The 17,436-nt window shown below is 38.8% G+C and overlaps 1 protein-coding gene across 2 annotated transcripts in view; it reads left to right on the top strand.

Annotated features, from left to right (window-relative positions):
* The window catches only part of sobpa (sine oculis binding protein homolog (Drosophila) a), a 103,949-nt gene that overhangs the window by 38,638 nt on the left and 47,875 nt on the right, over window positions 1-17,436 (top strand). For both annotated transcript variants that reach the window (XM_061895744.1, XM_061895743.1), the window contains exon 4: window positions 5,629-5,780. In XM_061895744.1, the coding sequence (XP_061751728.1) occupies window positions 5,629-5,780 (152 nt within the window). The remainder of the gene's footprint in view (window positions 1-5,628; window positions 5,781-17,436) is intronic.

Here is a 17,436-nt window from a genome sequence, read left to right as displayed (position 1 = left end):
CTCTTAGCTTTCTGGAAATGTGACCCCCAAAACAATTTAGTTGAATATGTCAGCCCTGTACTGTACTTTTGCCTGCGTAGTGTTTGCTGATCCCTCAGCTAAAGGCACATATCATACTTGCCAACCCTAACGGATTTTCCGGGAGACTCCCGAAATTCAGCGCCTCTCCCGAAAACCTCCCGGAAGAAATTTTCTCCTGAAAATCTCCCGAAATTCAGCCGAAGCCGGAGGCCACGCCCCCTCCAGCTCAAACATGCACAGTTCGAAGCTTGAAAAGGAGAATTACATGCGGATCTGACGGCATTTAAAGTCATTTTTAAAAACGACTGCTAATCCTCCTCCTTTTCAAACGGACGACCGCGGAGAATTAAAGTAGGAACACTCCGGAGGCAGAAGTTCATTAAGAGGGGGGACTCACCAGCTCTCAGGCATGTTTCCGTCACACAGAGGAAGTCAAGTCCGCGGAAAGTGAGGAAATCCTTCAGGATAAACGTTTTGTTTGTCAAAGATCTTGTGTTCACAAAACCGAACCTGGCGGGGGCCAGCACGTCCAAGGGCGCAGCTAATCCAGGTGGGGCCCGAGACACAGCCCGCAGGTGGCGGGGGAGAGGAGCCACGAGGCGGGAAAGGAAGGCAGGAATCCGGCCATGTGAAAAAGCTGACCGGGACGTCGAAAAACCAACGTCGAAGTTGATCATATCAGTGGGAGAGGGGCAAAGATCCAACAATGTTTGGCGGTCATACACAAGAAGTGAGTTGACAGAGACGAAAATAGACGCAAACAACACAAAAACAAACAAAGCTGACAGCGAGAGACGGCAGGCCAAAACACATACTTGCGCCATCTTTTGGAAAGTCGGAAGTGACGTTACCCAAATAATGAAAGGTAAGTGTTGTTGTTTTTTTAGTAACCAGCAAGCACAGTACAGTTAGTAGAACAACTGTGTTTTTATTACTGTGTATTTGATGGGTGCCGTCTGAAAAGCAACAATTTATTTTGTTTATATATAAAAATTGAATAAATATATAGCTAGAATTCACTGAAAGTCAAGTATTTCATATATATATATATATACATATATATATATATATATATATATATATATATATATATATATATATATATATATATATATATATATACATATATACATATATGAAATATATATGAAATACTCGAGTTGGTGACTTGGCTGTAAATATACTCCTACCCTCTTGACCACGCCCCCAAACCACGCCTCCGCCCCACCCCTGACCATGCCCCCCACCTCCCGAAATCAGAGATCTCAATGTTGGCAAGTATGGCACATATGACAAAGAAATTTAAGGTGTCTAATGAGCTAGCTGCCTGCTGGTCGCCTTGTCCACCTGCTCAAGTGTCAATATTAACCCATCAACTCTCCAAGGAAATGTCTGCTCTCTCCGTCCAGACAGCGGGCTTCATTATCTCCTGTCTGCTGTTGCACAGGAGGTTAGTACGCCCTGTGGCAAGTACAAGCCGCTTTGGCATTGCCCAAGAGGAGTCCCTACTGGCGCTTAGTAGCAGATGGTGCATCGCAGCCCAGTACCTGGCCAACACCCCCTTAGAGGTGCTCCCCCCAGTCTGTACCCACACATAGGCTGAATTATTCATGCAAACTGCAAAATCTTACCTTACTTGTTATGAGGTGCCGGGTAGATGTAGAAAAGTGAATAACAATTCCTCTTCAAGATGGGCCTTTTCATGAAGATGAAGAGAGATTATGAATCCACAGGGACTACATCTGTAATGCATTCATTTCTTCCAAGCAATTTACTTTCCTATCTGATTTTTCATCTTGTTGTTTTTTATTATTATGAGCAGTGGGCAGGAGTCCAGAAATAAAACAGATATAAAAGACAGACAAAGCCTCCAAGATTGAGATGTTAAAGAGAGAAGCCCTTTCAGTCATGCATTTGGACTTCATTGTTGTGTCAAAAGAGCCTCAGGGAGCGATTCTCCTAATTGTGAGTTATTCTTCTAACTTAAAAAATGATGGCCATGTCGGTGCATTAATCCCAACAAGAGGTGAAACGCCTGTACTGATGAGGTGCTTAGAAGGGGTAAAAGACTAATGGATCTGCTGTTTTTTCACACTCGCACAATGATAATGTAAAAACTGGTAGATGCAGAGAGACTCCCATAGGATAACTCTTCACTTATCACAGCAGCGTCGGCACTAAAAGCCTGCGGCTCATTACCAGCAGTCAAGGCTTAACAGCAAAGAAGCATTTCAGTGGGACATTAGTTGTTGTCCGCTCATTGCAGCATTTAAATGTTCAATTTCATCATTCACTTTCCATACTGCTAGTCCTAATTTGGGTCACTGGTGAGCCGGAGCCTATCCCAGGACACATATAGACACTCACATTCACACCTTTGCACAATTAAGTTTTTTAGGATGTTTGAGGAAGCTGGAGTAATTTTTGATTTAATTTTAATAGTTGTTTTATAATGTCAAAATTACTGTTGTAAAGGGCATGGCGTTGGCGGAGCGACAACCACGTCTGTGTTCAAATCTCGGCTTGGACCTCTCTGTGTGGAGTTTGCATGTTCTCCACATTGAAGACCAGAGCTAGTGTGAATAACAACTTTGATAAACACATTTTTTTGGTATTTTCTACACCTGTCAAACTATACATTTTTAGGATCAGATCAATCACACTTTTGAATTTTGATTTTTCGCTCACTACAAAGTGTTGCTTAAAGGGGACATATAATGATTATAGTCTACATTTAACATGCTTCCTTGTGGTCTAGATTAGTGTTTCTAAACCATAGGGCTGCCAAACAATGGGAAGTGAACTCTCCTCAGAGGGCCGCCAAAAAGTATCTACTGTATTTCTAAGCTGATCCAGAACCAGAACCATCAACAGGGACTGTTGTTCAAGATGCAGACAAAAGTATATTAGTGATTTGGTACTATTTTTGAAATTTGAAATTGATTAGAGCACCATTAGCTGCGGAATTTAGCTCTCCAATCAGCTAAACAGACTCGAATACACAGTGATGTCTTGGTGAATTTACAAAACTGAAACAATACAAAAAGAATGTAATTCTTGGTGAATTTACAAAACTGAAAGAATATAAAAAGAATGTCTTTGTAAGTTTATAATAATAACACAGACACTTGTAAACATGTTATTATATTCGCTAATGCTAAAGACGCTAGCTTGATTACATTACAATAGCATGTACAAATATGCATGAAAACACTCCTACAGATATCACATATGGGACGGTTTAGTAAATATAAAATGCTTTAGTTATATTGTAAAACTTTCAAACGTTGCTTTGATTGATGAATGAAGAGTCCTTTCGAGCAGAAACATTATGGACGGATATACTTACGGTTTAAGGAACAAAACAATAAGTACATTTTCAACTCGCAGCACCTGCAGTGAGTGAAAAGATGGCGCCATGCCATAAACAATAACACATCTTTTTAGTGTCTTTGTTGGTGTTTTATGAAAACTATTTGTTGATTACCAAACATAATGGCCTTTAGCAAAGAAAAATCCAGAAATTATCCGCAGCGTTTTTCAAGCTGCAGGTTTCAAAGTGTGGGAAAAAAGTAGACACTTATATTTTAGAAAATATGGTAATGAACAGTATGAATGTAATATTTTGCACGTTTAAGGCTTACTGGAACTTCTTTCTTGGGTGCATGGATTTCACACACCGAAAAGCAACAAATGCTATTTGCATCAACAAATACAGCCAATTATGGCAGACTTTGTGAGTGCCAACGACGACTACCACAAATTATGGACTATAAGTGACTACTTTTTTCCTATACTTTGAACCCTGCGGGTTATATGACAGTGCGGCTAACTTAAGTATTTTTTCTTTGCTGACGGCCATGATGCAAATAGTTTTTTTTTTTAAACAAGCAAAGACATTGAAAAGGTGTGGTATTTTTTGTGCTATGGCGCCATTTTTGGAGGAGTTTGCTCACTACAGGTGCTGCCGTGTCCTTCTGTTTAGACTGAACTTTCAATCAAAAGTACAAGTCCCGTATCGTCTACTCTTTGTCCATAGGAGTTCTCCTCGTATGGATTCTTCATTCATCACCCCAAGCAACGTTTGTAAGTTTCACAGTTCAACTAAAACAATTCATACTAACTAAACCGAGGCATGTGTGATGTCTGTAGGAGGTTTTTCATGCATATTTGTACATGCTATCGTAATGTAATGAAGTTTGTAATAGCTGACATGCTAACACGTTTACAAGTGTCTGAGTTAGTATAATGAACTTACAATAGCATTCTGTTTGTATTGTTTCACAAATTCCTCAGTAAATTCACCAAAACGTCACCGTGGAGTTATTGAATCTGTTTAGCTGATTGGAAAACTAACTTCCGCAGCTTGTGAGTCCATGACAATGACTTCTGTTTTGTTTGATCAGCCGTTTTATTGCGATGTTACAGACACCGTTTGGAAACAATCAAGGTATGTAAATAAACATTTACAAAATCTTTCTGTGTAAATAACTCATTTCACAACGTAAATATTTGCGGCTAATACATAGAAATATATATTTTATGTCATGATCTGGAAACTCTGCTGCCACCTGTCTACTTTATTTATTTTCTTCACTCCTTTTTGACTGTGCTTTTTGTTATTATTCTTATGTCTTCTCTTTGTTGGCGTCCTACTCCAATCGCAACATTTTTCTTCTAAAACTTATTGGGTGCGGCTTATATACCAGTGCGCTGTATAGCTCGAAAAAGCCAATACTTAGAGACAAATGTTAATCCAGGACCTTATCTTTTTTAGCCTAAATATTCAGACAATGAGCTACACGTTTTAGACGCTGGGTGCTAAGAATATCCAGCTGTTGTGAAACACTACACCATCATGTAGCACTAGTGCTAAGGAAAATACGAACACAAGAAGTCACTTACAATGTCCGCTCTCACTAGAATGCCGACTGATGGGATGGTATCCTTGGCGTTAGCTCATACAATAACAAAGTCGTTATGCTCGGTTAATATGCAGGTCACGGCATGAAAATGGAGCATACTTGACGTTTATTTTAAGAGTGCTTGATAAGTGGAATAGATGACTCACCATTACCGAGATTGTTAGCCACCTCTTGACCGCAGTTTCATCGGCACAGGTAAGGCCTCCAGGTGTAGCATACAAATCCTTATTCGGTTTGAGTACAGGTTACAGGATGAATGCACCATTAGACGAGGCCTGTTAAAGGTCTGTTAAGTCAGATTCATTATCAAGCAACACATTAAAGGAGTAAAAAAAACATTAAAAGGGCATTAATGGAAGGAAGTGGGTCACACTTGGGTGCGGATCAGTGCGATCATACTCATGGCTCGGTACTTTAGATGTGAACTGGGCCCAAGAACGGTAGAGTTGGCCAAGTCTAGCGGTAGTTGTTACTATTGAACTGTGTTTAGTCCTTTGGAATGCCAATTTCTGTCAACTTTTTGTATTAAAAGGTGCTAAATAAAATATCTTTGATTTGATTTAATAATATTACGGTAACTTTTGTTTGCAAAAATTATGGAAATGTATACACATACACAAAGAGGTTCATTTTTCCTTATGAATCACACACTGAATCCGTCCTCCATTTTGTTCTTCAACAGACGAAGATGCAAACAATGTTCAGATCCTATGCGCCTGGTGCCAGAAGGTTGGTGTCAAACGCTATTCTCTGAGCATGGGCAGTGAGATGAAGAGTTTCTGCAGCGAGAAGTGCTTTGCTGCCTGCCGCAGAGCTTATTTCAAGAGGAACAAGGTAAAGATCTGATTTTCCCTCTGAGATAATGTAACAATAACTCTTTATACCAGGCCTGATGATCATCTTGCAGATCTGATTATGAAATGAGACATGTGCGGAATAGCTAGGTTTAGTGTGTGCACTGTAAGTGTTCAACAATTATAAATGGCAACTTAAAATTAAAGACAAATTACTGACTGGTCATGAATGGAATGCGAAAAGAGCTTTAAGTGGGCTTGGTTTCATTAATACTTGGCCTACATTCATTTAAATGGTCAGTATTTAGATATAGACTTTTTCAAGATTGAAAAAAAGATTGTCTTCATTCATCCGAAAGTACTGACATGGAGCAGAAAAACAAACAACTCACAGTGTAGATGCACTAAGGGCTTTATCTACTAACAATCAAACCACAAGTGCTAAATGACGTGTGAAAACTATAAAATTGCTTGACTATTATTGAGCGTTTTGGAGGTGATCTACTAAGACAACGAGTGCAATTAAAGGTGCCATATATAATAGTTTCATGTGAAGTCATCATTAAATAGCCCTGATATTGTAAAAAGGCATTAATTAATCATGTTATTTTCAAATACCCTTATTACTGATAACGGTAGCTCAGCCAGGGTATGCTCATTACAAAATTAGATGTACAGCCCCGAAATATTGTTATTGTTTTCATTTCAATGCCCTGCCCCTCTACCGTTTGACCAATTAGAATGTCCGTGAGTGCGTCACATCCAGGTTGCCAGTTACGCACCACCCTCTTTGTCGAGCTACTGCCACAGGTAAAGTTACTAAACATGCCAGACCTTAGTAAATCTAAAGCCAGGAACAATACGAGGATTTGGGAAATGTATGCCTGTTAGCCTGTATGTGAGATGTGTATTCCAACTGACAGGGCAACATATATTTTCGACAAATAAAATCTATTTGAATATGGATAGTGTCAGTGCCTATTTCGTTCTAAATATGCAGATATGCTGAAGAAATACATTCCAACATTAGCACAGCTAATTGCAGTTTCTGGTACTGTATGTGCATTGGGCACATCTGGGGTGGTATTTGCTTGGCACAATATAATGCATTACATGTAATGATTTTCTACTTTGTGTATTGACATGGTAGTAGGCTATATGATTTATACATAACATGTTTTTTGCGTAATGTGGGTTGGCTCATAGAATCGCACTCTGCACTGAAAGAGGGTGATGTGCGTACATTGAAGAGAATGCAGTGAGTCAGGTTGGATGCAACATGGAGTTATGCTGAACAAAATGTGGCGGTAATTTTACTGTTGGCCTTGGTTTGCCATCGAAGTAGGCCTATGCGATATATAATATATTATACATAATTATCTACAATAATTTTGATGGTGGTCCGTGCGGTCAAACTAAACATTTTAGCAGGGTAATACCAACAATCTGTCCCGACTCATGACGAAAATATTGCTGCGTTACTTTACAAATACATTTGGCTAATTGACATCAGTAAAATGTGGCATAATTACTTAGTAAACCATCTCACAAGAAGCATAAACAAGAGAAACCCACAACGTAGGACTCGTCGATTGCCATTTGAAGTTCCATGAACTGGCAACCTCAGTCATTAAGAGTGGGAAGGGACTACAAAATTTTGACTGTGAATGCAGTACCATTTCTGGCCGCATTCCTACATCTGGCACCTTTAATAACAAGCGAAAATGTGCTGTAGACTGCCCTAATCGAATTAGTTTTTTTGCGTCTACTACCGGCTGTCACAATGAGACTGTAATTTGCCTTCACATCCTTGGCATCATGCTCCAAGCAGTGGCGTTTTGTTATGTTGTGAAACATGGATCACATTACTGTAGTGTGAGATATTTTTTCTAAGCAATATGGAAGCTCCTGCAACGGAACGGACCAACTTTTTAGCACACCCAAGGTGATCTCTGGCAGATGCTCGCACTGACTGGTATTATCCAGATGCAAATTAAATGCTGTGTTTTTTTTTTACAGTTGCCTGGAAGTGCAAAACACTTCAGCATTTCGTGAAACAAATTATATTGAAAGAAAACACAAAAACACAAGACAAAACATTTTACAATTTTAGAAAACACAAAAACAAAAGCCACAACTTACACTTTCAGAAAAAAAGTTAAAAGACAAAACATTTTACAATTTCAGAAAATACAAAAAAAAAAGCCAAACAAATTATAATAACATAATATAATTAAGGTAATGTCCCAAAAGCCGAGATTGGCAGCTCAATGAGCCAATCATTTTGGTAATGTCTGCAGAGCCCAAATGCAAAAGTAAAGACTCAGCGGATGTGGACAAATTAATTGGCTGACATAGCTGTCAGTCTGTCATTTAGGACATTGCTTTTTGTGGTTTCGGCCTGTGTTTTTGGGTTTTCTGAAATTTTAAAATGCCTCGCCTTTTGTGTTTTCTGAGATTTTAGAGTCTTTCGTCTCTTGTTTTTACATTTTATGTAATTGTTACTCGTTTCATGAAATGTTAGTATTCTGCACTTGCAGGCCAACGTACTTTTTTCATATAAAAGTATTTTTTCAATTTTATTTTCAGCCCTTAAGTTATCCAACAGCTCTAAAATGGAATTGCTGGATAGACGATATGTCAGTACCATTTTTATTTCTGACTGTCCAAATATGTTGACACTTTCACAAAAGCTTTTCCCTTTCCATTGTTTGTAATTGCACCGATCGCCTTCTTCTCACCACAATACCCCCAGCAACTAGGCCAGTTTGCACGTACCTTCCTAATGATGTAAAGATACTGTAGATGCAAAAACAGCAGCCAAATAAATGTTCAGCCTTAATAAATCACATTGTGAGCGCAAAAAGATTACATTTACATGTCCTCCTCCCAGTATTGTGGTCGTTCTAATATTCTGCATATATTTTGCACATGCAAAATGGAATGCGTGAACCATTTTGCTTATTTAAGAGGCGCGATCCTCAGCGCACGAGCTTAGTAGATTAGCTTTACGTGTGCTTTCAAGTTTGCAGGTGTTTTTTTATATACACAAACCTTTAATTAGATCAGGCCCCAAGTATCCAAAATGAAAAAAATTTAATCTTGTACTCCCAAAGTACAACATTAAAACAGTTTTTATGTTGTTGGCTTTTTACATTACAACAGCCAAACAAAAGACAGATGAATAGCGAGCCGTTTCTCTTGTCCATCTACCAGCTGCATACAGTCTAAAAAATGTTTTTACATGTTGACACTTATGAAATATTCCTAGGTGTCTATGACACACACAGAGGATATACTCATAGTACACGGCAGCATTTATCAGTGCGGATATTGTGTGTGCATTTTACCAACCACTGAGACGCAAAAAAAACATTTAGACGCAACAGAAAATTATTAGGAACAAACCTTTTAAAAAATGTATATTTGATTATTTTTACATTTTTGTAAAATTAAATAATAGTGTATACAGCCAATTTAAAAATAATTTGTTAATAATGTAATGCAGTGGTCTCAGACATGCGGCCCGCGAGACGTTATTTTGCGGCCCCCACCTAAATATGAAAGTTTAATGTTAGTGCAGCCTGCGAGTTTTATATGAATGGCGCTTGACACCAATCACGGTGTGGTATGTGGCTCTTGAGGGCCGAACATTGACGTGACATGCGTGATGCAAGCAGAGAAACGTTTTGCCGCTTTTCCACGGACCCACATGCGCTCTTTTTCCCTACCTCGCTCGCCCGCCTGCTCGCTCTCTCTTTCTAGCTCTCTCTGTCACTGTGTGTGTGTGTGTGTGTGTGTGTCTCGCTCTCGCTCCCTCCCCCGGCGCCGCTGTAAACAGTCTGGCTGGGGAGACGAGCGGTTCCAATAGCTTCCAAAGCACTCCGCCGAAGGACCGAGCGACAATACAAAACTGTGGCACACTGGACCCTAGCGCTGATACTCCGACAGAGAGTCACTGTGCGATTCAGACGTGTAATATGATAGTCGTGATGTTAGCCCGCTAATTGCGCTGCCATAACCGTAAACTCCATCAGAGAGGATTTTTGTTATTTGGGTCCGAAATGGCTATTTCAACGTTCTGGGTTACCTACCCCTGCGTTAGTGGAAAAGCGGAAAATGAGTGAACGCGACAGAAACGTTGCCATGGAGACGAGGCTTTTCTTACGTGCCTGGCTGCAGTCACACAGCGACACCTGTCCGTCAGTAATAACAGTCCCCGATAACCTGGACCAATTCAAACATTTATTCTTTTTTTATTATTATTGTTTAATTTGCATTGCCTCACATTACTTAATTCTCATTCTGTTCATTTATATTTTGATTTTACTTTGTGTTGAAAATAAAAATAAAGACATTCAAAAATATTTTTTTTAGAAAATCTTATCTTGCGGCCCAGCCTCACCCAGACTCTGCATCCAGTGGCCCCCAGGTAAATTGAGTTTGAGACCCCTGATGTAATATAATGTGTAATAATATACAGTCAATCAGTCATGTTGTTTGTCTAATTAAATTAAAATGTAAAATTTGGCTATTAAAATGACCAAAAGGCCAGCAAATGAAATTATTATTATTGATGATTATATATGGTATAAGTGGAAATTGATTATTTTTATCAAGTCATGACCAGAGTTTGAGCTTATTTGCTTCAGCATTTTTAAGAATACTTTCTAAGTTTTCACTACCGTACTGTGGAATCATTTTATGTTGAAGGTACTTAAGCTGACATAAGCGGGTGTCAACATAAATGGAACAAAAACCAATAGCAACCATTGCTTACACAATAAGTGATGATAAACAATTTTTTAATCCGCTGCATTTAAAAAAAATCCAATTCGAGCTGTTGCGGTTATTTCATTGAACGGTTTATCAAGACTTTAATGGCAATAAAGCTTTCATGCATGCATACTATAAATCTTTCTTAAGGTGGATAATAAACTAAAACTAATTTTACTGTCTGTACAGTCTTTACATTAGTTACTGCATGTTGCTGTTGAAGATTTACGCTGTTTAGCGATAATAAGGAAGTTGTCAATACAAAAGCATATGTCATACATAAAGGGAGCAATTTTTCATATTATTTCATCATTCAAAAACGTATGTCAACAAAATCAGTCAAACATATAGGTCATCGTTGACTTAAAGGCCTACTGAAACCCACTACTACCGACCACACAGCCTGATAGTTTATACATCAATGAGGAAATATTAACATTGCAACACATGCCAATACGGCCTTTTTAGTTTACTAAATTGCAATTTAAAATTTCCCGCGAGTTTCTTGTTGGAAACGTCGCGGAATGATGAGGCGTACGCGTGACGTCACGGACTGTCAGGAAATATTAGCGCTGCACCACTCGCGGCTAAAAGTCGTTTGCTTTAACCGCATAATTACACAGTATTTTGGACATCTGTGTTGCTGAATCTTTTGCAATTTGTTCATTTAATAATGGAGACTATAAAAAATAATGCTGTTGGTGGAAAGCGGTGGATTGCAGCTGTCTTTAACACCGAGACACATCCGGTGTTTCTTTGTTTGTTGTGAAGCGGAGCGGTCAAGCGACCATGTTTTCTCTACGTCAACCAGCATGTTTTTGGATGGGGAAATTGGGGAAAGTTGCAAACTTTATCGTCGATGTTCTCTACTAAATCCTTTCAGCAAAAATATGGCAATATCACGAAATGATCAAGTATGACACATAGAATGGACCTGCTATTCCCGTTTAAATAAGAAAATCTCATTTCAGTAGGCCTTTAAAGGGACTCTTTGCAACCTCTTTAACGTTGTAGTTTTCAAACCAAAAAAAATATTTGTTACCATAAGTGGTTTAACAGAACATATATTTTTTAAATGTCTATATATTTAACAATTACTATATATGTTGAACATAAATAACTCGTCGGCCTGAGGAACAATTTTTGTTAGTTACACTCATTAAAGGCTCAATTAAAGCAAGAGTTTATGAATTGAAGCTTTTTTCTAATCAATTGAGTAATCATTGCAGCCCTAGAATACTGTATGCCTGTGATTGTTGTGATATGGGCAATTTAATTCAAAATATTTTTAATAATTGTCATAGGCGTTTTATAGTGTTTACAATATGAAAAACACACATTTTTGTCTGGCTTTTAACAGTTGCGCCCATTATTTGAGTTTTTTCCCATTTAGCAAAGAGTCTTAGAACGTAACCCTGGTGAAGAGCTGGATTTACTGTCGACTAAACCTCTCCCTTTTCTCATACAAGCATACAACATCACAATCAGAAGCCTGTTTCTACCCAGTTACAAGGTTGCTAATACTTTCACAAGGCGCAGTAACTTATTTAGGCAATTAGCTGTGATGGATTACTATTTGAGAGTGACACCAGCGGTTAGAGGACATGTCGCCTTTTTGTTGCATTAGTCAACTTCACAGGGTATGTGCACAACCTAATGAAATCCAACTCAAGTTAAAGAAATCCCTTTGCAAAGTAAGCAGTAATATGCATTGTCACAAAAATTGGAATGTTGTGCAAAATTCTGACTTTAGAATTCCAAATCAATCCACAATTGCAATTTGAATGGAATATGATCCAACCCATAGAATGTTGGATTGGAATTACAGGATGTGAAATACAATTAATTCCCATTGATAGAAAACCCTCATAGTCAACTGAAAGGGAACATGTTTTACATTTAACAAAAGTTTTGGATAAATACTTGTTTAGCTTGGTTTGGGCTTGAATGGTTAAAATACTTAACTAACACTAAAATTACATGAGGTTCATAGAAATTATTGTTTTATGAAAGATGTCAATCAGTTCTGCTTTAGGTGTATTTTAGTACAAGTTATTCTGTAAAAGGATAATTTACTTTGTATTATTCACCAAAAACACCTTCCTATGTATCTGATGACATTAAGGAGAGTACTCTGTGAGTCTGATCTACTAAAAGTTAGTGTGTAATAAAACATGTGCAAACTGGATAGCAAACTAAGCTTGTACTCCGAGGATTCCACTCACACAATTCTTTTAGCGTGTCTGTCTTCATGTACTATATGCAGAATATATGATGATCATTGAACGTCCACAATACTGGGAGGAGGCAATGCAAATGTCATTATTTAATGCCCGCAACGTTATTTATCAACTCTGACAGTGTGTGCCACCACTGTTTTTGCATCTATATTTAGCAAACTTACAAAGTTACACATAAGGATGGGTACCTTTCACATTTGAATCGATATGGTACTAATTCCCGGTACTTGGGAATCGATACTGGGACTCGACAACTCAAATGTTAAAATGTAACAGTATTTTTTTTATCTATAAGGGTCTCTGCTGATGAGTGCGTCTATTTCACTGTTTTAAGGCGTATTGAAGGGGTCATGTTTCGATTTTTTTTTCTACATGAAAAACACTTCCTTGTGGTCTCCATAACATGTAATGGTGGTTCTTTGGTCAAAATGCCGCATAGATTATGTTTTACAGACCATCTTCAAGCCGGTTTCTGACCGTCTCTTCAGGATGACCGATATAAGATTGAACTGTACGCTACTTTGTATTAGAAATGGCAACAGTGGAGAATGAATGCCCCACAACAAGAGGATAGAAAAAAAGAAGGGGCTTCAATGGCGGACACACGCAAACTTTGTGGACTTATGCAGCTCTCAAATACACAACATATACCAATATTTAGGAAAAGTTGGTTTTGCACAATATTGCCAAACAAAACGCCAGATAATTTGTCTCATTTTGGTGTGCTACACACACCTCAGTAATAATAACCATATGTTGAAGCACAACACGTCTGACTGCGGTAGCCGTAATGCGCCGACAATCCATCAAGCAGTGAGGCTTCGTAACTTGTCAAAGTCGTACTAAGATATTTTGACAGATAATTTTTTTAAATCTTTTGTTTATTGGATTTTTGACATAAACTGTCCAGAAATAAAAAATAACAAATGTAAAAATTTTGTAAAAAAAAAATACAAAAACCTGCATCAGTCAAAAGGGTACAGGCAAATATTGATATAAAGCTACAGACAACTGATGTCCTGAATGTCCCCAACACAGTGCAGCAATACACAAAAGCAGTCTAAAGGCTATTCAATTATTGTTCAGTTACTTTTCAATCAGGGTTAAATTTGACATCAATTTCTTTTACATATTTGAAGATACCACCCCATACTGAAACTTAACAGAACAACCATTCAATTTTGGCAAGGCGCTGGAGCCTTCCAATTTAACACAATGAGCTTTCTGGCCAACAAAGTAGTAAATGCTACCAAGTTCTTTTTGAAATTGCTAAGAGAAGATGACAGACGGGCTACCCCAAATAGTCTGCTTCAAAGGATTTTGTTTGATTTTTCCGCCAATAACCAAAGACAAATTTTTAAAAATGTCATTCCAATAACTGCACAAGGAAGGACAAAGCCAAAACATATGCAATAAGTTAGCTGGAGTCTGTTGACACTGATCACATAATACCACTATTCCGTCATATATCTGTGCCAGTCAGACCTTGTTATAATAAGTGCAATGTATTAGTTCGCATTGAATAAGGCAATGGTTCCCAAACTTTTGCAGGCTGGCGCCCCCTTGGCTCCCCAGTGAATTCCTAGCGCCCCCCCGCACAGACACATATGGAAACAAACACCTCTTTCTTGATATTTGGTATGCTGCAATTTGAAAAGAGAAAGGTTAAACACAAATGTGTATTTCACAAATAAAACCCAATTTAGTAAACCAATTTATTTTTTAGCAGTTTTAACTGTTTCAGCAACATAGAATGGTAAATAAACATTCCACCAGTAACCTTCATTGTCTCACACACGTTCTGGCGAGTCCCCAATTTCATGTTGACTTGAACTCAAGATGATGTTGACCGCCAGAATGCGGTTTTTATTATAAGATAAAATTCTGAACATTACAAGCTTGAAATTACAAACCTGAGCTTTTGCTTTTGTAGTCTATGCTGTCGGATCTGACTGGGCCAGAGCGGCGTGTGGTAACCGGACCCTGATGGGTCGTCCACTGACTCGTCCTGCTGCACGTGTTGTGTACAAATCGTCAAACAAACGTTCGAACTTCTGACTTCGACTTCGGACTGCCCCCCCCTTACCGCCCGCTTCTTCCTCACCGCCCCCCCAGATCTTTCCACCGCCCCCAGGGGGGCGGTACCGCCCACTTTGGGAACCACTGGAATAAGGCTATGTCTGGCAGGAAAAGAAGGCTTGTAAACTCTACCTAAAATCTCTGTCCAGCTCTCCTCAGATAGGGTAACTCCAAAGTCACTCTCCCAAAGTGACTTACGGTAGTTGAATTCAGAGACACAAGACGTAAAAGAAGATTTTTTTTTTTAAATACGTGCAATTGATCTTTTTAAAGTTGGGAGCGGTGTCAGAAACAAATCTAAAACTGAGTCAGTTGGTATACCTGGAAAGCAAGGGAAACAAAACTACGGATCTGTAAATATCTAAAATAAATGTTGGTGAGAGAGTGAAAAATTATCACAAAGTTGCTGGAAAGTGAATTACTGAATTATATATTATATTGCGCTTTTCTCTAGTGACTCAAAGCGCCTTACATAGTGAAGCACAATATCTAAGTTACATTTAAACCAGTGTGGGTGGCACTGGGAACAGGTGGGTAAAGTGTCTTGCCGAAGGACACAACGGCAATGACTCGGATGGCGGGAGCAAAGATCCCTCTGGAACCCTCAAGTTGCTGGCACGGCCGCTCTACCAACTGAGCCATACCGCCACAGAGGCAAAAGTGATGTCAATGTTTAAATCTTTAATGCTGTTGAGCCACTGACTTGACTATCTTAAAAAGGCACTGTTGACAAGAGAAGGAGGGAAAGCATAATTACCAGTGATGGGTGCAAAGCTAGAAATAGTCTGCAAGCCAAAATAGTGCTTAAACTGAACACAGATCCGAAATGACAATTTCACAATTGGAATGTTGATGAATGAATAGAAAAGTGAATAGGAGAGTGAACACGAGTCCTAAGAGAAACTGGTTTGGTTGAGTTTTCCTCCATAACCAGCCATATTGGAGGAGGATCAAATGCTTTGTATTGCAGCCATTATTTAAGAATTCTTGGTATCCCAGTAGTAAAACCTAAAGTTTGGTCGTGCTAATTTTCCCGACGATTTAGGTCTCTGCAAATATTAATGACGTAACGAGTGAGTCTTTTTATTCTAAATGAAGTCTAAGATCTAACTAACTTACAGAAGAAGGACTGAGGGAGAAAATATAGTAAAAACTGGAACGAATAGATTAATCGTGGAAGTACATTCATTTTAAGAGCCACTGTAGATAAGTTAAGTAAGGACCAGCAATTAAAATCTCCCTAAATTCAGTGGAACAAAGTTGGCTTTATAAAACTATGCAATTGTATGTGTGACCTGGACACCCAAGTATGTGAAGTTCTGCAAGCCAATTTAAAAGGATAATTTGTGCAGAGAATATTTATAGAAAATATATGTCTTTTACCAAAATTCAATTTGTACAAAAGCTTGGTGAGTACTTAAGGTAGCGGGGACCAAGGCGGAGTTGTCCGAGACATTTAGAAGGAGGTCATCTGCATAGAGAGAGACTTTCACCGGCATATCCTGTTAAAATATGCCCGTAATAAGTAGGTTGGTACGAAGCGCTATTAACAGTGTTAATGGCAAGAGCAAAAAGCCACGGGCTAGTGTGGCAGCCGTGTCGGGTGGAACGGTACTGGCGAAAATATAGATTGAATACAATTGACCTGACCGAGGCCTCAAGAGATGAATAAAGTAGCTTAATCCGTGAAATAAAACTGTTACCAAATTTCCCCAGTGCAGTGCGGCGTTCGGTTTGGTCATTAGCATTAGTGTTAGCAGCAAGCTCCAGGTTAGGGATGGCTCCGCAATGGGATGAGAGAATGCTCTCGAATGGCTCTATGGCAGTCACCATCTCCCCTCTGACAACAGATTTAAGATTTTTGGGGATGTTGGCTCGCATTTTGTCCATCTTCTGACTAATCCAGTTATTAAGGGTCGAGTCGATGACCAACTCCTACATAGTATCTGGAACCGGAGACGAACGAGGCCTGGAGCGGCCTGGCTTGTCATATTTCTTTCGGCCAGACATTGCGGTATTCCCAGGCTCAATCCACAAAAAAGAAGCTATATAGGACAGGTATTTAAAAAGTATGGTAGAGTTGACGGCTGGAATTACAAAAAGCGCCTATAAATAATAAAAAAGACCATATTTCCACTGAGCCCCCGCTAAGCATGGCTTGCACCGACCATGCTCAAACAAAAGTCCCCATTTTGACAGATTTTTAATTGCCGTGTGTAATGTTCCGTATTCTCAATGAAACATCAAAGTTTTGGTCTTGCTTGTTAGCATCCTTTATTGAAAAGGAGTCAACTTGCAGTACACACATACCTCTTATGTGTGACTGCTATCTACCTGTCACACTTATCATGTTCCAAATTAATATGCTTCGAGGTCCGTAAGGACAACCAGAATCAATCAACAATTTAGGCGCACCGGGTTATAAGGCGCACTGTTGATTTTCCAAAAATTATAAGGACTGTTTTAAATGTAATTTAAATATTGGGTGTCACTATGTAAAGCGCTTCGAGTCACTTGAGAAAAGCGCTATATAAATATAATTCACTTCACTTCACTTCATTTTAAGTGAGCCTTATAGTCCGAAAAAATATGATTATTGTT

This window comes from Nerophis ophidion, linkage group LG03 (assembly GCF_033978795.1).
Source record: "Nerophis ophidion isolate RoL-2023_Sa linkage group LG03, RoL_Noph_v1.0, whole genome shotgun sequence".
NCBI lineage: Eukaryota > Metazoa > Chordata > Actinopteri > Syngnathiformes > Syngnathidae > Nerophis > Nerophis ophidion.
This window is presented reverse-complemented; position numbering and strand designations above follow the sequence as displayed.